Here is a 22,029-nt window from a genome sequence, read left to right as displayed (position 1 = left end):
TGTAAAGGAGGCTTCGGTTCTGAGGTATACACTGAGGTGACAAAAGTCATGGGATGGTGATATGCACATAGATGGCTGTAGTATCATGTGCACGAGGTATGAAAGGACAGTGCATTGATGGAGCTGTCATTTGTACTAGGAGACCATGAGAAAATATTTCGAATGTGGTTATGGTCGTATGACAAGAATTATCAGACTTCAAACGCAAATTGGTAGTTGTAGATAGATGCATGGGACGTTCCATTTCAGAAATGGAATATTCTGAGATCTACAATGTCAAGACTGTGCGGAGAATACCAAATTTCAGGCATTACTTCTCACCACAGAGAACATAGTGGCCAATGGCCTTCACTTATTGACTGAGAGCTTTGGCATTTGCGTAGAGCTGTCAGTGCTAACAGACAAGCAACATTCTGTGAAGTAACTGCAGGAATCAATGTGGGAGTGTGACAAACATATGCATTAGGGGAGCGTGGCAGAATTTTGCGTTAATGGACTATAGCAGCAGACAACTGACACAAGTGCCTTTGCTAACAGCACAGCAACACTTGCAGTGCCTCTCCTGGGCCTGTTACCATATCAGCTGGACCCTAGTCAACTGGAAGATCATGACCTGGTCAGATGAGTCCTGATTTCAGTTGATAAGGACTGATGGTAGATTTCGATTATGGCACAGACCCCCTCAAACCATGGGCCCAAGTTGTCAGCAAGGCACTGTACGAACTGGTGGTGGCTCCACAACGGTGTGGGCTGTGTTTACATGGAATGGTCTGAGTGCTTTGGTCCAACTGAACTGATCATTGACTAGGAAATGGTTATGTTTGGCTACTTCATTACCATTTGTTTACAACCTAAAATGGAATTTTTATGAATAACAGTGCATCATGTCACCAGCTCACAATTTTTCGTGACTGGTTTGAAGAACATTGTGGACAATTCGAGCAAATGATTTGGCCACCCAGATTGCTCAGTATGCATTCCATCAAAATTTCAGTGAACTAACTGAGATGTCAGTTTGTGCACAAAATCCTGCACAGGCAACACATTTGCAATTATGGACTGTTATAGAGGCAACATGGTGCGATATTTTTGGAGGGGCTCCCAACGACTTTTTGAGCCCATGCCACATCAAGCTGCTGCACCACACCTGGCAAAAGGAGGTCTGATACAATATTACGATGCATCCCATGACTCTTATCACCTCAGTATACATTCTTCATTGTGCTAACAGAGGTAGAATCAACACATTCTTTTCCAAGGACTGTTATTACAAGTATTGCTGAAACTGAGTGAAAAGCTGTCACAAAATTTCTGTATACAAACCAGAGTGCTGATAGTGTTAATTACATTCTATAAAGCTATTCATGTCTTACAAATGGTGCATTTTACTTTAACGACTTTTAAGAATACCTTATTTTTTATCTCTTTAAAATCAAGCACTTTTCCCATGTGGTTTGTAATGTATTTAGTGAAAATCTTTACAGTATGAAGAAAATGTTTTTGCTGTTTGCTTTCTTGTGAACAAGAACAATTATATCATTGATCCAGTTTTGAAGGACTGGTTTTTTTCCTTTCTCCATACCTCAGGCACCTTTATACACAACAGTTAGTATTACTTATGGAAAGTCATTATTTTAATTATTGACTGATCTGCATTTCAAGCTCTTGATCTATACAAACATTTATAGAAATGTTTCAAATTTTATATAATTTACTACCTGTTGTTCATTAGATTCATGTGATATCTTGCAATTTAATGTCAGCCCAACATCAGTTTCTGTTTTATTTTGTACATACTCTTATTGTTTGTAGTTATTTCTCTTAAGAAATTTTCATTGTACCTCCCCAAATCTTCTGAAATATATCCCCAAGTACAGTCATGTAATTTGACAAAAGCTCCAAGTACTCCTAGTGGTGAAATGAATGCCCTGGTCCTTATGTTATGTTCCACAGCACTTCATCATTATAATCAACAGTTTAATAATATTCCTATCTCAAGTGATGTCAGTAAGGATGGGATGTTAAACCCTAATAGTCTTTTCTTTAATAATATTCATCAGTGTAAATACTGAACTAAACTTACACTTCAGTTAATATGTCATATGTGAGCTCTGACATGTCATTACACTATTGATTACGTATATTTTGTCAGTAAATGATACCAGAAGAGTTCATAGGACAGGTTTTACAATGAGGCAGTTCAGTGGGTTTGAGAGGTGTTTTATTGCCTAATAGGAGAAACAGAAGGGGAAAAAAGTGTAGGGGTTGACAAGAACTAAAATATCCAAAACAGATTATAGAGGATGTCGAATGTAGAGATGAATAGATTACCATAAGACAGGAAAAGATGAAAGACTGTATCAAAACACTCAGGAAAGTAGTAGCTTTAAAAACTTTAATCACCCTTTTGTGCATGGGAGCTGCTATTTGAGGTGGGGGAAGGATTTTTGGCAGCACTAATCTCAATGTCGCAGTTGACGAAATACATGGTTTTCTATAATAAATAAAATATTTTCCATGTTTGTGTGCAATTAGTTGCACTTGGTGAACCAAAGTGAGCTCAAAGATTTAGCTTTGGACTGCAGGACTGCTAGGATATGTACTATGTCAGTCTAGACCAGAACATATTTATTTCACACCCAGCCCAAACCTTTACTGGGGTGGCAACTGTCTGTATGTTTTGCTATCTTTAGTCTGTTCCCTGTATTATCTTTCTTTGATGATGAACCTCCTAAGACCTAAAAAGCTAGAATATAATGGAATGTTTAAGTTTTGTGTCTTCATTTTTTCTCCACTTGCCTACTTATCAAAGACACATAAGCAGTTGTTCCTTTTGTGTTCCACTTATAGCATATGATACTAATTTACCAATTATTTTCTCCAAAGAAGGTGAAAACTAATGAAATAGTAATCTTTGCAGCTGTGTAGAAGTCATATAACATAGCATGAAACTATGTTTTATGTGCCCATGTGCTTTTTGTCACCCTGCAGTTGGTCCACAGAAGTTATTGATGGCTTGATCCAATTTTGCAGTACATCCATTCCTCCAGTGAAGCCTATGACAGTGACCAGCCATAGCAAGATATGTTTGCTGAGTTGTCTCTATTGAAGTCAAAGTTGAATGTGACAGTGGAGTTATCTGCAAAATTATTTAATAGGATAGATAAAAAATCTACTCACTAAGTGGCAGCAGAACACACATATAAAAGATGATTGTAACTGGTAAGCTTTTGGAGCCAGTGGCTCCTTCTTCAGGCCGGTGGGTTGAAGGGAAAAGAAGATGTTTGAAGGAAAATAACTGGAGAGGTCTAGGAAAAGGGGTTGTTTTTAGGAAAGTCATCCAGAACCACAAATCAGGGGAGACTTACCATATGGGATGAGAAGGAAAGACTAATTGTTGGGGACTGCATCAGATGAGATTTGAAAACATGAAAGTGTAAAGGTGGAAGACAGGGTGATATGCAGACAGAGCTTACTGCATAAACATCATGTGTGAGTTAATAAGAGTGAAAAACTAAGTGCATTGTATGTAATGCGGCAGGAGGGGGATGGTGAAAAATAGATGGGAAAGACAATGAGATATGTAGAAAGCTAAAATGGAGTGAAGCAAAAAGTAGTTACAGTGAAGAAATGTCAAGATGGAAGATCACATATAATATGTCTATGTGAAACCAAGGTAATTGTTGGATGTTTTTAACGGCCACCTGATTCCACTGTGACAATTCTGGATTCATTAAAAGAAAGTCTGCAGTCAGTAGCATATAATCATGCAGATCATGCATTACTAACTGGAGGTGACTTTAACCTACGAAGTATAGACTAGGCTGTCTATGAATTCCTTGCAAAGTGTACAGACAGACGGTTGTGGAAAGTACTTTTGAAATTACTTTCTCAAAACAGCCTTGAGCGGCTAGTTTAGCAGCCCATACACAATTGAAATAGCTTAGACACTGTAGCTACAAATAGGCAGACCTTATTGACAGTGTCAGATTAGAGATGAGGATTAGTGATGATGATGCCATTGTAGCAACTATGGTTATGAAAGTTCATAAATCAGTCAAGAAGGCTAGGAGAGTGTTTCTGCTAGAAAGAGCAGATAAGCAGTTATTAGCATCTCACTTACACAGAGAGATGGACACAGAGAAATTATGGAAAAAGTTTAAGCTGAGCAAAATTGTGGTCAGGAGAATTAAGTGCCTAGAAAGTGTATTAAGGATGGAAAAGACCCATCGTGTTTTAACAGTGAAATTCAGAAAATTATGAGAAAGCAGAGAGTGTTTCACCCTGGGCTCAAAAGGGAATGTGCAAATGATGATTCCAGATGAAATCTCAGTTCAATTTTACAGAGACTTCTCAATGGAATTGGCCCCTTACCTAGCTTGAAATTATCGTGAATCTCTCACCCAGTGTACTGGCCCAAGTGACTAGGAAAAAGTACAGGAGACTCTGTATACAAGAAGGGCAAAAGAATGACCATGAAAAATTATAGACCAATATCCCTAACATGGATTGGCTGCAGAGTCCTTGAACACATTCTCAGTTCAAATATAAGAAATTTTCGTGAGACCGAGAAGCCTATGTCCACAGATCAGAAAGCACCAGTTGTACAAAACTTAGCTTGCCCTTTTCTCATATGATATACTGTGAATTGTGGATGAAGGTCAACAGACAGATTCTATATTTCTAGAAAGTATTTGACAGGGTGCTCCAATGCAGGATGCTAACAAAGGTACAACCATATGCAATAGGTTCCCAGATATGTGAGAGGCTCAAAGACTTCCTAAGTAATAGGAGACAGCATATTGCCCTTGACAATGAGTGTGCATTAGAGACAAGGTTATCATCAGGAGTGTTGCTTGGAAGTGTGGTAGGACCACTTTAATTTACTATAAACATAAATGATCTGGCAGATAGGGTGGAAAGCAGTTGTTTGCTGATGATGCTGTTATGTATGGGAAGGTGTCAAAGTCGAGTGACTGCAGGAGGATATAAGATGACTTAGACAAAATTTCTAGCCAGTGTGATGAATGGCAGCTAGCTCTAAATTTAGAAGTAGGGAAGGCAAATGGTTAACTTCGGTTTATTGGGAGAATTTTGGGAAAATGTGGTTCATCTGTAAAGGAGACCACTTGTAGGATGCTAGTGCATCCTGTTCTTGAGTACTGCTCAGGTGTTTGGGATCTGTAGCAGGTCAGATTAAAGTAAGACATCAGAGCAATTCAAAGGCAGGCTGCTAGATTTATTAACAGCAGATTTGAACAACACGCAAGTGTTATGGAGATGTTTCAGTAACTCAAATGGAAATCCCTGGAGGGAAGGTGAAGTTCTGTTCAAGGAACACTGTTGAGAAAGTGTAGAGAACCGGCATTTGAAGCTGACAGCAGAGCTAATTTACTACCACCAACATAATTTTCACATAAGATCTACAAAGATAAGATACAATAAAGTTGGACTTATATGGAGGTATATAGACAGTTGTTTTTCCCTCCCTCTATTAGCAAGTGGGACAGAAAAGGAAATGACCAGTAGTGGTACAGTGTACCCTCCACTATGCACCATACAGTGGCTTGTGGAGTATGTGTGTAGATGTAGAACATATCTGGCATATTAAAAATATTTGTTGCTCTGGGGTCTGGATGTAGCCTCTAACTTTTGATGGGCAGTTGTCTGCAGCAAGGTCTGCAGAGATCTCCTGTAGAATCTGGAAAGCAGGAGAGATGTACTGGCAGATGTAAATGTGGGGACACAAGTTCTATGGACTTATGTCCCCAAGAATATGGCTGAAAAAACAATATCTCTGGACGTTGGGCAGTTTTTTCTGAGATGCCATGTGTTTAAGTTGTATGTATCCATATAATGTGTATAAATAAATATTTTGTTCGGAATTGGTAATGTTGACAGTCATTACACATCATGAATATTGTGTTTGTTACCCAAATCATACAGAATCATTGATCTCTGCAGTTGATAAGAGCATTATCCCCACTCTCACACACAAAAAAAGAGGAAGAAGAAGAAGAAGTAGTAGTTCCATGGTAAATCGTAAAAATTTGTAATGAAGATTCAGTGAAATTATTCCTTTGCCTGTTGGGTAAAAGGGCCAGTGCATTTCAGAATAATTAACAGTTTTGAATGTTAAAGTAAACCTTATGTTGAAGTATAAATGAGATAATCTGTTATTGTCTATAACAGAACTGATAATGTTCATGGAATTGTGATATTGAGTTGCATAATTCAAGATAAGTGCTAACCTGCTACTCCAGTAAACAGTTTGGGGTGACTGAATTTGGCATTTTGTGATAATATGATTATTCAAACTGCTAATAAATTTTTACTTTTAATGAAACAGTGCAGATGAACTTACTATCTAAACTAATCATCAACAACAAAATAATTACATATAAAGTCAAGTTTTTATTTGCACTTTAGGATCAGAAATTGTCAGGTGACTATTTGTTTTGACATTTTAATACCAAATTATGAACATAGTTCACAATTCAAACCATAAAATACATATAGCTTTGCTGATACACTCTTGTTTTTGTAGGTGGTCAGAATTGGCTTCATGGTGAAAGTTTATATCCATACTTAGATTTTGTCATTTTTAAAACCAGAGGCAGATGCGTTATAAAGAAAAGTAACTCTCTGTATATCGAAGTGCAATTAGTTATCCTCTATGGTATCTTTATTCTATGTTACTTCATTCTGTGCGGCAGTCAAGTACTTTTCACACTTAAGATTCCTCACCAGATTTGTTTGTGCCCTGGATGATGTCCTGCTTCCAGAGCATTGCTGTCCTTACATAAAGCAATGCACATGATGCAGGATTCCACCCACGGCAGTTTATGCCCATACTGATGAAGCTTATTCAGCATGTCGTGTATATTGTGTGTTGTATGTCACACTCATACTTTTCTACCTGGCACTAGTGTACAGTTAGATAGAGTTAGCAATGGAAGATTAAAATAAATTAATATGTTTCATAGAAGTTTTATTTAAAAATGTATGTATGGTACTATAAACTGAGCAGCACTAAAATTCTATCAGTCACAAAAATATTTACTAACTATTATCATAAATATATTTGGCAAATTATTGCAGTCTTCACATTGCTAAATATGTGATAGCTTCCTCATTTCAGTTCATTTGATTTGGATTTGAAACCAAAAGTCCTTTAAAAATTAATGATGATGATTGTGGTGGTGATGGCTAGACCACTGTTCTTGGCCATAGTCGAGGCCAGTTTTCTGAAACAGTCCAAAAATCAAGATAACATCACTAAAATTTATGAAGGATAATTTTTTTCTTATTTTTTCCTGATGAGAAAGAGTGTGAGTAAATGAGAAACAATTTATAAAACAAACCAGTTAAATTCACTTTCCTCAAGAAAATGAATATCTATAAAGTATGAATACTGACAAACAAATGGCAGCTTTCTGTTCGTGGGTACCATTGTTGTAGGAGTTAACTTATAGTTATTTGTTAAAAATATATATTCTCTGAAAAGGGACATGGAAATGATTAATTTTCTTTACAGGCAAAATAAACAAATCTTTTGTAATGAATTTTCATTATATATGATTGTAGGATTATGCTACATAGATGTGTTTTATTTGCAATTCAACATTATTGTGAAATCTGTTATTATTTAATATTTTCTCCATAATTATAACGGAAGGATGCTTCCATTTAACATTAATGTATAAACTCTTTCTGCAACTGTTGAAGAGTTTGATTTCATCTTTCAACCATCTTTTGCTTTCAATGAGTTTTGCTTCTTATAAGTAGTTTATCTTAATGACAACTATCCCACAGGTGAAGAACTCCAGAATATCTATGCTGGCACTTTAATCTGTAAGAAAGAGTTGTCATATAATAATATTCATCAGTGTGCTTTAAGCAACAGAGAGTTATATTTCAGTTCAAATACAAATTTGCTCTAGTCACATAAAAAACAGTATCATTGACATCAATCCTTACTAAACTATGATAGGTTTTTATAAATTTCAAGTGTATCAGATGCACTGAAGAATCACCAAAATATTATCTTATAGAAACTACTAATATTTCTACTCTTCCAATTTAACACTTGCTGTTCTAAAAAAAGAAAAATTTTAATATTTTCTAATTACTGTGGACAAAGTGCTGTGATTACATAAAGATGATGTTTCTGTGTTTGTATGTTATCTTTTATTTTGTGAACACTGATTCATAGGCAAATTGTAAATGTTGGTTACAAGTGTACAGACGACCAACAACAATACAATGATTTTAGAAAATGTTACATTAAGTTTTCATGCAAATATAACTCTACTTTTGGAGACTTCTGGTGGTAATTTTCATGTGTTTTAATTTTGTGATGAAGAGGAGTTGCACACATTATGGAAATTACATGTAAAAGGCTAATGCAAAAACTAAAAACAAGTACTGGTAAATATCATCAGAATTGCAATTACGTTTAAAAATATTCACAGGCTTTTTATTTTTTTTAATTGTACCATTCTGTTTGTGATTTTCTGCCTAGTTTTGCAATGAAGGAATGACACTGATTGTAGCTGGTAGTAGTTTCTCTTTGCTTTTACTGATTGTGACAGCTGTGTAGTTAATGTAGTGACAGTGGCAGCAGCATCCTGTACAAAATTGCTACTTACATTTATGAATGTAAGTGTAAAAAAAAGTTCTTTAAGTAGTTATATTGTTTTTGAATGTTGTTAAATGAATAATATTTAATCTAGAGGAAATTTATTACTTTTGTGCTGAAATGAGTTGAAGAAAGCTCAATGGCTCATACAGTTATTTAACTCATTTAACTAATCTGATTTATAGATCACTGAGATGGTGCATTGTATGTGTTGAGATAATGTGTAAATAACTCCTGTTAAGTTGGTGCTATATAAATTACCAAATATAGCTATTCAATAATACTTGGGTAATTATATAACAGTTTGATTCTGTTGAGAGAAGAGGTTCTCACCCCAATTACAAGTATTTTTATTAAGTTTTCTGTGAATCCTGTAGGTCACTCACATGAAGTTCCAGGATGCCAGCTTTTACTTTGAACCTTGCCTATCACTTCCTAGTCCTTTAAGAAGATGTCTGTTTTGAAAGGTAACAACTCACCAAAGAGTTGAGGTGCTGAGTCGTTGATAGGCACATAAACTTTTATTTTTGTGCTAATCAGCAACTCAGCACCTCAAATATTCAGTAAGTTGTTGTCTTTACTCCTGAAATTACGTGTATTCTACCAAGAACTTTCCAGTGCCATATTTGTAAAGTGTTAAGGCATTTATATTCTCTCTCTGGGAATAAATAACTCCTCCAATCATTTCATTTTTCAAAAGTAGGAATCAGCAGCCAATAGACTCTCAAAACCAACTCTGGCCTAGAACTTGAGCCATCGTTATGGCTGATGCAACAGGTGGGAAGATTGGAACGGTAACAATTAATTATTACCATATCAACAAAAAATAAAAAAATTAAAAATACTCTAGTCAGTATTATTTTATAATTCTTTCTTTTAATTAAAAATGAACAGTCAGTGCTTGCGTCCCTCTCATAGTGAGAAATGAAATGTAAATTCTTTGATTTAAGTATTATAGCATAGGAGAAAATACCTGTCTTGTGTAATGAATTGGATGTACAAGAAATCCTAAAATAGTGTTATGTCATAACAACATAGCCTTTTCATTATTACACTTTTAATTGCAATTGTCAGCATATTTTTATACTTTTATGTTATTGTAATTTATGGAGTTTTTAATTTATTGTACATACCTGCAGTAAAGAATTCAAAAATACTATTATGAGAGAAGTGATTCCCACCTGCAACTTCAGGCCACCTCCTTCCTGGTTCTGTGTCTCACCGCCTCCACCTCCTCCTGCTTGCAATAACTCCTCTGTTCCAGGGGGCAGACTCTGATAACCTTGATGAACTGCCATTTTGATGCTTCGTGCTACTGGCTCAGTAGATGGGACACCATTTCCTTTTTGTTTCCCTGCTCCTGCTTTTGCTAGCAAATGACAAAACAATTTCTTGCTTTTATTTAGAAGATTGTCACTTGTCAAAGTATCAGCAGTCGCGGGTTCATTTGTTAGAGAAGTTAATTCAGTTAGTGGAAGTTCACCATTTGCACCACAAAGTTGTAATGCTGCCAAGTCACTATTTGTGACACCACCACTTAAACCTCTCCTATTGTTTGATATTACTTCATTGTCAGTGCTCTTTTGAGCTCCTAAAGCAGCCTCCTGCTCAATTGCTGATGTCATATTCTTCTCAAGTTGTGTCAGTGTATCAAAAAGATGGCTGAGGTATGTCATTTTTGTTACAAATGGCTGTAAAGGATCAGCAGTTGGCATTCCTGCAGCAGCTTTTCCCCACATCTTGTATGGTGACCCATATGTGGTTCCAGGTTTCTTCCCTGAAGCTGGAGATGTGCTTACTAATTTCTGCTGTTGTACTACTTCACTGGCAGCTTGTAACATACTATTCTTGATGTTTGCTAGCTCACCAAGAATGTTATTCACAAACATGTCTTTTGCATTTTGGATATTGACAGGGTCAGCCATGGTAACACTTCTTTCACTGAAAAGATCCGTTGTTGAGCTTCCTTCACTATCAGAGTTGTCACTGATGATTCTCAGGAATTTCTCTAAATCACTCACTCTAATTTTCTCAGAGTCTGGAGAGTGACGTTTGGGAGATGAGTATGCACTGTCTTTACCAGTATTAGAATAATTGAGGTAATCGAAGAGCTGAGCCAAGAAGTATGGATATGCAGTTGTATCTACACCACTGCCAGAGTATCCTGTTGCACTAGGGTTTGTTGTATTAAGGGTCTGGAAAAGCTTTGCTAGAAACTCATTCTTTTTAGTGATGAAATAGGTTGGACTGAAAACTGGTGCACCATTGACAAGGGGTGCAAAGGGAAATGGCAAAACAGCATCGCTTTCTTTAATAACTGAACTTGTTGGATTGTTAACGGCAATATCATTTTCAGCAGTGGGACTACTTTTCTTATATGCTGGTAACCAAAAGCTTGGTGGTACTATTGTTGGTTTTATAGTAGGGTTTATTGTATCAAAAGCACTACCCATTTGTGGTGATGCCTCTGGTGAAGGTACTACATTGGCAAAAAGTTTGTTTAGAAAATCTGTTTTCTTATCTGAATAAGCTTTTGCCATCGGTGATATTAATGGATTCCATGACAGTGGTGGCTGAGGAGCGATACTTTGCTGTACTGAACCAGGCATTGCTCTTGTTTGCATTGTTCCAGGTTTCTTGTACTGTGGAATCCAGAAGTCAGGTGGCACTATTGTTGGTTTCACTGTTGTGCTGGTTTCATCTAGGACATTTGCACTGTCTGTTTCTGGCTGTGGTGTAACACTAATACTTGTAAAAAGCTTATCCAGGAATTGTGTTTTCTTGTCTGTGAAGAGCTTTATCTTCTCTGTTGGACTAAGGATGGGCCCCCAAAATGGTGACGGGCCCGGAACTACACGGCGTTGTATAGAAGGAGTGTCATCATATGCTCTGATTAAATCTCTCTGTACTGTAGAGGGAAGTCCATCATTTGATGATAACTGATCAAAAAGATTACTTAGAAATTCAGTTTTTGAGTTAATGAAGTCTTTAGGATTAACTTCTGATGTCTGAGGCATTGGAGAATCATTTGCAGTCATATCTGCTGAATTAGAAACTCCAGCATTAGGAACAAAGTCGGTAATAGCAGAAGATGAAAATAAACTGTCAAGCATCTGAGCTTTCTTGTTGATAAAAATGTTTGGGTCTACCACTGGGGGAAAGAATGTGGGCTTCACTGGAAGAAAGGGTCTGAGACTTAGGAAAGGATTCATTGGGTTTGAAGAACTTGATGGTTTTGCAGCATAGCCTGAAGATCCACCTTCATTAGCAACTTTCATTAGCCCAGGGGGTCCATAGATGCCTCTTCTTTGCCCTGCAATTTAAAAAGAGAATGTATAATAATAATATGAATATTTATATCTTCAATATATGAAAAAAATTGAAATGCGATTTTGAGAAGTGTCTGAACACAAAATTGTTTTCAAGCCAGTGTTTATCAGTTTATATAATAATGAGGTGGAATAATATAAAAACAGAATGAAATTATTATAATTAATGATGCAGAAGATATTATCTAAGTTGGAAATGAATCTTTTTTTTTTTCACTGCTTCCATTTCTAAAATTATTTGATGTGGCAGTACAGGTTCATATAGACTTATCCATTCAGATTAATTAATTAGGTTAGTAGCCACACAAGTGTGTATGTGACACCTTAAATTATTTACATTAAAAAAGGAAGTCATTCACCACACAGTTGAGGAACTGAGCAGTTGACAGGCACAGAAACAAGACTGAAATCATTGCTAAGCTTTCAGACAAAGTCGTTCCTCAGAAATAACTGATCTGTATAAACATATGCACACACATGGTTACATTGTCCTGTAAGGATACATAATTGTAGTGCTGCAGCCCAAAAAGTGTGGATAGGATTTCAGTCTTCTTTCTGTGCCCATTGACTGCTCACTGCATCATCTTTGTGTGAGTGAGTTATTTATATTCCACAGAAGACTTTCCAGTGTAAAATTATAACTTGTTTTCTCCATAATAAAGAGGAGCTACTATAAATATCTCATATATGCAAGAGCCATATCTGTCTGACAGAAATGGATAAATACAAAATCTTAACTAATCATGTCATATTTATTGTTCTTCTGTAGAATATTAAGTATAAAAAACAAAAGGACATTTCAAAAGACTTGTTTAGAATTGTTCCTGGGGTGCACCACTAGAAAGTGCTAAATTTTGTACACCTCACGGACCTAAGACAGCAACAATGGGTTCAGATTTGGCAAATTTGGGGCTCCAGATCTGCAGGCAGATCAGCATTGCTCAGCTCCATATCAATATATGGTCTGATGTGCAAACTTTCATCAGTAGTGGTGAAGAAACAATGTGTTCTTCAGAGAAAAAATACCATGACTGATGTGAACTGGGTAAAAATCAAGTGAAACAATGTTAAGTGTATCACATGTTAGCAGTTACCCTCTGGGGAATGTGGCACACACTTTTTGTAACAGACTTACTTGTTCATATGTGGATTTGTATGAGATGACTTGTTTCCATAGCTTCTATAGAATTCAATTGGAGTTTATAGAATCTTCAGAAAATTACTCCTGGGAGTTTCAGTAGGCTGGTAGGTAGTTAAAATGATCATTACATAAAGAAAGAACACATAGTCTGCCATAATACATCTGGTATCTGGATCTGTAGAAGTCGAATGCCCACTGGAAGGAATGGACCTAGATGACAATTAGAGGGCACAGTCCTGTCACAGCACTGGACTCGTACCACCTCTCAGTACATGAATACGCCAGCCAATACTGTTCCTTATGGCTGATACAAATACAGCCACCCAGTGAATGGTCAGTCAGTTCTGTATTCACATCTGATATTGTCAGCTACTATCATTACTGTATTATGGATTATTCAATAAAAACTTCACTTGACACTTAGTCTTTCTCTATGGTCACACTTTAGATTATGTCTTTTTTTTCTCTTAGCCTGCTGACACCATTATTGTGAAAGTGCCCACTTTGCACTCCATTGTTTAAACAGATTGCTGTGGTATTGTCCTTGTCTATGTCTAGTCCACTGTCATCTACCCTGGTTTAGCTCAGCTTCTGCTTAGTGTCGTGTTCTCTTCTCGAGATGGCCCTTGCACCTTACGGCTTCAGGTGTTTCTCTCCTGGATTCTGATGCATGCATTGATATTCAGCTACTTGTGGATATAGCAATATTCATCACAACATATCCAGTTTTAGCAGTAGTGCTTTTTCACCTGGGTAATGGGAACTAATACAGTATCTGAAGTAATAGAGCCCACCACAAATGATGAAAAAGTGTGGAATTTCATGAAGAAGATGAATGGTGAGCTAGATGAGACATCTGTATATATTAACATCCAACTCAAAATGGTTCCAGAACCCTGTAACTCCTAGTTTCATTGGACTTAAAATTGTACTCTATGTTCCCTATGGTGTGGCCTGTGCAGAGGTACATCAGATGTCAGTGTTAATAAGAATGCCATTAAGTTATGAGAACAAGAAAAAAATTCCACAGCTTGACAATAAGAGACTATATGATTTACATAAAAAAGTTATTATCAGTTATTTTGTATTGGGCTACTGTGTTTCACTCAATGATTTGATAACAGTTTCATTTTTGTGGTGAAGCCATGGGCCCATATATCAACTCCAAAACAGATGGATTATTTTTGAAATGATCCAAATATTTCTGTATAACCTGTTTCTGCATTTGTAATTGGTCAGCATTCAATTAATGCAGTTCCTATCCCATAGTTCCTCCTCGTTCATCATGTAAAATGTACTGTACACTTTCCTCTGATATGCCTGTGGCATCAATTATTTCATAAAGTGTAATGAAGTATCTCAAACAGAATGATCTCCTCCATGCTACCCACCATGGATTCTCAAAACATCAGTCTTATGAAACCCACCTTGCAGTTTTCTCACATGACATCCTAAAAGCGATGGATTGAGACAATCAGATACATGCAGTGTGTCTTCATTTCCCAAAAAAAAACATTTGATTCAGTATAACATCTACACTTATTGTCAAAAGTACAATGATTTGGGGTAGCAAGCCAAACTGTGACTGGAATGAGGATATTTTGGTAGGGAGGAAGCAGCAAGTTATTTTGGATGGAGAGTGACTGACAGATGTAGAAGTAACTCAGGTGTGCCTCAGGGAAGTGTGTTGTCATGTTGTATATTAATGACCTCACAGACAACATTAATAGTAACCTTAGACTTTTTTTTGCAAATGATGCAGTTATCTATAATGAAGTACTGTCTGAAAAATCTGCACAAATATCCTGTCAAATCTTGATAAGTGGTGCAAGGATTAGAAACTTTATTTAAATGTTCAAAATTGTGAAGCTGTGCACTTCACACACACACACACACACACACACACACACACACACACACACACACAATTTACCAAGGGCACGCAGTGGATGAAAGTTTAGTTCTTTTCTGAAATAACAGGAATCCAATTTTCCTTTACAACTGGTCAAAGACAATTACAGTGGAAGCCAAGGGAATCAAAGTAGCTTGCACCTAGAAGAGAGATTATTATCTAATGTAGCAGATTATCTCTAATCCAGACTTAAAGGTAAACCACAAAAATAATCAACTTGTCATCAAAAAGGCAAAATTTGTGCACTATGCACAAAACATCCAGAGAACAAAGCAAAGACAATTTAAAATATTATTTATGAAAGACAGTTGAATTTAGAATTACATTATCAATTGTTGTTGCTCAATGCCCTTCTGAAGTCTTGTATGAGAACATTATTGTGGGGAAAACGCCAAAGCTGAACATCATTAGCTCTCTGTGCCCTTTATCACTTGTATCTACGATAAAAATCAGTATTTAGATTTATCAAAGCAGTTCATTTAGGAAAGCTACAAAATTATGAGGAGACAGCATGTGTAGCCAGTACTTATAAGGGGTAGTCATATAAAAGTGATATGGAAGGGAAAAAGTAAATAAACTGTTTATTATTTCAAAATTAATTGCCACAACTGTTAATACATTTGCTCCACTGTGAGACTAGATGGTCAGTGCCTTCATGGAAAAATGTGTGCAGTTGCCTATGGAACCATGAATTAAAAGTTATATTAAAAGTTATGGTATATATGGCTGTAAACTGTATATTTAAAGTGTATTTTTGACTCCTACTTCTATTGAGGAATCCGTCCGTGCTACACAGAAGCGGTAATCAGAATTAAATGAATGGACATTTTCAGTCTCTTTTAACTAAGTAAGTGTTCTGTGTCTGACAGTTTACAATCTTGGATAAATTACCAATGAATTTTGTGCCTGCACACTCCACTCTTTCCTCATTTGAAGCTAGTGTAAGCAAAGAACAGTGAAGTTAATTTTTTCTGCAAGTGTATTACACTTGTGAGTGACTTTGTTATTAACAAGCTGGGATCGCTTGTTTATAAGAGGTCAGAGAATAAATTTATCAAGTAATGAGTATTCCTAATTGTGTAAATATTGATGCTATATTGGAAAAGACTGAATGGTTCAGAATGGTTCAAATGGCTCTGAGCACTACGGGACTTAACATCTTAGGTCATCAGTCCCCTAGAACTTATAACTACTTAAACCTAACTAACCTAAGGACATCACACACAGCCATGCCCAAGGCAGGATTCGAACCTGTGACCGTAGCAGTCCCGCGGTTCTGGACTGCAGTGCCTAGAACCGCACGGCCACCGCGGCCGGCTGACTGAATGAAATACAAACAAAAATGAGTAGTATCCTAGTCCCACAGTATTTTTTCCAAATACTAAGTCATGTGTGTACCAAATTTTGTTGAAATTGGACCAAGTGTTCCAGATTTGTGTAGTGATGGCAGTAGAATTACACTTGCATGTATGATATGTCACCCCTTCCTACTGTTACCCACAGCCATAAGTATGAAACATCACAAGAACTGTTATCAGTCTACCTAGTCACCTCAAAAACTATGGACTTAACACTAATATAGTTTGGTTTTAGTGACTTTTACTCATCATCCTCTTCATGTCCTCACTCCCATCCCTAAGGGTGCTAGAGATGTCTTACCCCCATTGCATATATGTTCCACAGTTATGCTTGCATGTAATGACTTTCCCAGTCCCAGCCTCAAAAACAGGGATGTTGGGGGTGTTGTATGATATTTTTTATTCAAATTCATGAGGACTATCTGAAGAAAAACAGTTGATGTCCATCTTAGAAATAGTAAAAGTAGAAATATATAGTGGAAGACACAGAATTTCACTCAAGCAGGTGGATGGGAAGTGAATTTGGAGAACATGGTATGGAAATAATATAATAATGTTGCAGAAAATGTATTTAACAAATGTAGTGCTTCATACAGTAACATAAAGAGGTTGAGCTTGAATCATTTTGGAACAACAGAGTAGATGGTGACAACTAGGAATTGTGTGTGTACATGAAAATGGTAACCTTTATCAAAGTAGGTTAAACAATTATATTTCCAATCAGACCACATTAAACAGCCAGCTCAAACTTATAGACAGATTCCAAGTGATCTTTTCTCCCTTTAAAATAGTCCATATTTATTATGTGGAAATATTTATGGATGCTTTGTATATCTTCCACATTGACTGAAAACAGGACTGTGGTTTACTTTTGAATCACAATGTGAATCCAAAAATTTCATCATTTGTGTTTCCTTGGCCGTTATAAATTTTCTGAATGACAGCATCATTACACAACTGGCTGAATTTGTCACCTATATTTGTGTCACATCTTTGGGTACTAGCTCATTTTTGACACTTGAACAGTAGCAAGTTTTGTGAACATGTAGTTTTGTACGTACTACACACTACGTAGTGGTATGAGTCACAGCTAAGCATTGTGTTATGTTGCATCCACAACTGTCTATAAAGCCAAATAATAAATTTGGTTCTTGGTTATTCCTCTGAGTAGTCATACACAGTTTTTATTTTTGCCACTGTGTAATTTGCACCAACATACACTTTGATGGAACATGTTTAAAAACAGCCTGACAACCAAAACTGAAGTAACATTAATTGACAGTACAAATTAAATTAGCTGTGGAACCATGTCATCATTCATGTAATGAGAATCTCTTAGAAACAACAAAATTTTACACTAAAGATGGCTACTAGTTAGAAAAACAAATTATTTTTGAAACTATATGCACCTGCACATAGGTCAGTTGAGAAAAATGTAGATGCCTGCACTTTTACTCACAGTGCTAACTGTGGGATATTTGCTACTTTCTATAAATTTTTTAAATTCATTTAGGATTTGATAAGGAATCTTTCTGCCCAGTTCTGTGTAAACTAAAGAATTTCCTCTTGTAATTAAGCAATTACTGCTGTCAAAAATTCTCAAAAGAACATGTGGCAGAAAATGTGGCTATACTGAAGAAAAAATCAATCAGAGGTCATTTCACAAGTATATGTCTTAAGACTAAAGCAAGCTCTGGTTCCATAATGTACTTTTAGTGAAATGAGACTGCTGCATTACTGCTTGTTTATGTTGTAAACTGTTTCCACGGCATTCACTGAAGCAAGGTATCATAACTATAAATATATTTATTTATAAGAAAAAAATGTGTACCACATTTAATTTGACATAAATTTCATGAAGCTTCCATTCTCAGACAACTTCTCCAATGAAGAGGCATGAAGTTTAATTGAAATAATGTTCAAAAAAATCAGTAAATATCAATTCTGTTTACCTTTATTCTCATACATATAACTGTTTCCAAAAAACACAGAAGTATTAGAAAAGGTGCAGTACTGACAGTTATTCTAATAGGGTTTCATTATAACTACTGATAACAAAGACATAACAACTGTCACTCATAGGATCTATAATTTGTGAAATGATTGTTACTGAGAAGACAATCCAGAAATTGATGTATAGATTCTTAACTACAGTGTATGAACAATGATATTAATTGGTGGTTTTTGTATTGTACTGTTCTGCTTTTGGAATGAAGAGGCAAGGATATCTTTGGTATTTCATTGCCCTTTTTTGTTTTGTTTTTTAATGTCTCCAATGAGAATAACACAATTACATCAATGCATACAATTTTTTTGCTACTGCCACTGTTTTTCATCTTTTTGGCATACGAATTGGCCTTCAGCTATTCAGTATGCCAATAGTAACCTAAAAAGTGTTGTTATCAACTTTTTCCAAAATGCATTACTTGAATCAGTTTATCTGAACCTCCAAAACTGTAAAGGCCATATAGCTATTCCTGTTGTCAATTGGTACTATTCTATCACAGAACTGAAATGACAGTCTTTTTTGGAATGCAGAACAGTAAATTATCCAGATACATTTTCTTACACAAATCCAAATTCCTACAATGTTAATGCCTCTACTCAGTCTGATTATGTAGGAGCCACTTAAGTAAATACCAACAGTGTTCTAGATCAGTCAAATAATAAGAAAGCAGTGTGTCTGATTTATTGTCTACATACCTGTATTACTTGGTGCGAAACTTCTTTCTGCTGGGGAAACTGAGAAACAGGTTCCATCGTGTAAAAGAGATACCACTGTTAGAAACAGAACTGTTACAAACAGCACCATTGCTGCTTCTTGTCCAAATAACTTCTGAAATGAAATGCAGAGCGAAGGGGGCTTTTATATAACTCATTACAGTAGCCAGAAGTCACATGCTGCTACCAATGTGACAAGCATGGGGAAGTCTGTAAGAGGATTAGACATCTGCTTTTTAAGCTTCTTATGAGATAAAGCAGGCCAGTACACTCTGCAGCTGTTGATGTGTGCTGCCTCTGCTACACCTTACTTGAAAGTACCATAAAACTGAGGCAGCACTCTTTTTATCACAACCCCTCATTAGTAACCAGGAAGAGCTTTCCTGCTGGTTATTATTTTAAATTCAGTCATATGTTGCACAATACTTTAAAATTTGTTGTACATAAATGCAAGCAAAAGATGAGACATCAAAAAAGATAACATACAATACATATTTCTCTTTTGGAAATGCATGCTTCTCCAAACTTATAATTAAAAAAAAATCAGTTGACAAAAATTATCAAATCAGATATACATATGAAGATGTCTAGTACAAAAATGCAACCATAATTTTAAATGTGAATGCAGTATGGTTGAATGCAACTCATGAATAGGTTCAAGTTATTTTTACTAAAGTCCCTTTTCATAAAACCTTTCTTAACATTTGGTTTAGTTTTTTCTAGCAGCTGAATAAACAATGCAGAATGATCAGAAATTCCTAAGTCCAAACAGAACTAGTTTTCACTGCCAAACATAATTTGTTAAGATACTGTCCATACAAGTAGCTAAATTGGCATTTTCTCTAGTGAATTCTCAAAAATGTAGTTTAAAAGCAGAGTTGTGAATTATGTCAACAAACTGTTTTGAGCCCCTGTTTACCTGAGAGCCCATGGCCCACCGAATGTGGGATGGAGTGAGGAAGCACGCTTCTGACGTTTGAGCTAAGTGCAGCTATTGACATGGTACATACGTACTGTTTATTTTACATTTTATACGAGTCTTTTGCCCTTTTGGGAATTCTGTATTAACGTTGGACCATGCCTCTTTAGGCAGTTTGTAGTTTTAGTGTGTTCCGAAGAAGGTGTGGTTATCAGCACCGAAACCTAGGTCAAAATCTGGTTTCAGTTTCCAGTCAAGGCAGAATCTTTATAATCATTAAATTATTCATGATTGTTGATGCGCTGCAATATTAAAAGTTCTCAAATTGATATGACTATTGTGTTCATGTCTTTAGGTTCACCAAAACTACTTTCAAAGGAGCACTCCTCATTTAAATAATCAAAATCTGTCTTTATTTCATATGTTATGCAGATATCGAGAAGCATGCATGAGCCCCCATGGGATCTTTCTTTTTTACAAAAGCTGCTTGCTGCATTGAAAAGTTCCAGTTTATTTAAAATTTTTATGGAGTCACTAGTAAACCATTGCTCATTTCATAAGACAACTTTGATATTTTTGCTTTAATTGAGGATAATTTGCAGTTCTTTGATTCTGATACTATTTGCCTTCAGACCATTCATATTCCAATACATTAAATAAGTTTTTCACTTTTCTTTATCTACCTAAGTACAGATTTTATATAAAAACAAAGATGAGGTGACTTACCGAACAAAAGCGCTGGCAGGTCGATAGACACACAAACAAACACAAACATACACACAAAATTCAAGCTTTCGCAACAAACTGTTGCCTCATCAGGAAAGAGGGAAGGAGAGGGGAAGACGAAAGGAAGTGGGTTTTAAGGGAGAGGGTAAGGAGTCATTCCATTCCCGGGAGCGGAAAGACTTACCTTAGGGGGAAAAAAGGACAGGTATACACTCATACACAAGACAGGGTGGAACCGCTGCTGCTGTTTTCACGTTGCTAGCATAAATTTTTCCTGCAACATATTCCTCGTGTGGTATCTACTGTTGACACTGTGTATGTACTGCCAATCTCTGAGTGTTCTATTGGTTCTGTTTCTGAGGTTTCTGGCACAGAGATACATGGTCCATTTCCAGCCTTGAAAGATGTTACTTCTGTTGCCACACACTTCTTATTTATAGAATTACTCATAACAAATTTGTCATTGAGAGGTATGGCTACTGAGATATCCTGTTCCAGGCATAATTTTTGATCTACTATTTCTAAAATCTTGCAAATAATGAATTTCTTTTCCACTCTGTTGAGATGGAGGCTGTGATTTGTGTGGAATCTTCTTCCAAGTTCACTTATATCCACAAATGTTGCATTTTTAAACTGTCTGCAGATATTTTGAATGGCTTTGCTTTTTGCACCTCTTCATTTACACAGGACCAGTTTGGTAGGTCATGGCAATGTGCAAGGGAAAAAAATGATCACTTTTTTGTTTCTGAACTCAAGCAATCTTTGCTTAAGAGAAATTGTGAGTTTCTTTGTACTGTTCATTGCTATGTCATATGAACCAGCAAGGAAAACAGAGAAATCATTTGTGCTCAGCTCCAATACTTTTTCACAGCTTGCTGCAGTCACAGCTTTGAAATTGGTGCCTGGTTTTACAATGGCATTGATTTTGTACGTACATCTATTACTTAATTCGGTGGCTATCCCTCATCCTTGACTATCTGCAAACAGATCAATTTTAGCTGTGCTTGTTAAGGGAAGTTTACATGTTTCAAAAATACTATTGCGGACTGCTACGCTTTCTGTTGAACTAATGCTCCCGGTCATTTTTCCTATGGGAGACAGCGATTCCCCAGTTTGTTTGCTTGAGTTTGCTGATTTTCTGCTGTTCACAGTCACTTTTTGTTCATTTTTTTCCGTGGTGCAATACTTTCTTGTTTCAGGCCTATCTCTTTTGTACAGTCCTGTTTATCTCCACATGGTTCACTGTTAGCTTCACCATTACAGTCCTCATCTGACTAATTCG

At 36.3% G+C, this 22,029-nt stretch overlaps 1 protein-coding gene across 2 annotated transcripts; it reads right to left on the bottom strand.

The window, feature by feature from the left end:
- Nucleotides 1-6,974: 6,974 nt before the first annotated feature.
- On the bottom strand, nt 6,975-19,234 carry LOC126483918 (uncharacterized). 2 transcript variants are annotated; one of them, XM_050107193.1, is made up of 3 exons: nt 19,085-19,234; nt 9,823-11,954; nt 6,975-7,247 (listed from the first exon to the last, which is right to left on the bottom strand). In XM_050107193.1, the coding sequence occupies exons 1-3, from the start codon at nt 19,191-19,193 to the stop codon at nt 7,182-7,184; spliced, it is 2,307 nt and encodes a 768-aa protein (XP_049963150.1). In that variant the 5' UTR covers nt 19,194-19,234; the 3' UTR covers nt 6,975-7,181. The 2 variants fall into 2 exon arrangements, with proteins under 2 accessions (XP_049963150.1, XP_049963151.1); XM_050107194.1 differs by lacking the exon at nt 6,975-7,247 and adding an exon at nt 7,476-7,852.
- Between the last annotated feature and the right edge of the window lie 2,795 nt (nt 19,235-22,029).

Source organism: Schistocerca serialis, chromosome 6 (assembly GCF_023864345.2).
Source record: "Schistocerca serialis cubense isolate TAMUIC-IGC-003099 chromosome 6, iqSchSeri2.2, whole genome shotgun sequence".
Taxonomy (NCBI): domain Eukaryota; kingdom Metazoa; phylum Arthropoda; class Insecta; order Orthoptera; family Acrididae; genus Schistocerca; species Schistocerca serialis.
This window is presented reverse-complemented; position numbering and strand designations above follow the sequence as displayed.

Excerpts from the sequence above, each read along its gene's own strand:
- LOC126483918 (XM_050107193.1), bottom strand. The coding sequence starts at position 19,193 with ATGGTGCTGTTTGTAACAGTTCTGTTTCTAACAGTGGTATCTCTTTTA. Across the intron at positions 11,955-19,084 it reads TTTCGCACCAAGTAATACAG|GGCAAAGAAGAGGCATCTAT; the intron begins GTATGTAGACAA and ends TTTAAATTGCAG. Across the intron at positions 7,248-9,822 it reads GAGGTGGCCTGAAGTTGCAG|AAAACTGGCCTCGACTATGG; the intron begins GTGGGAATCACT and ends GGACTGTTTCAG.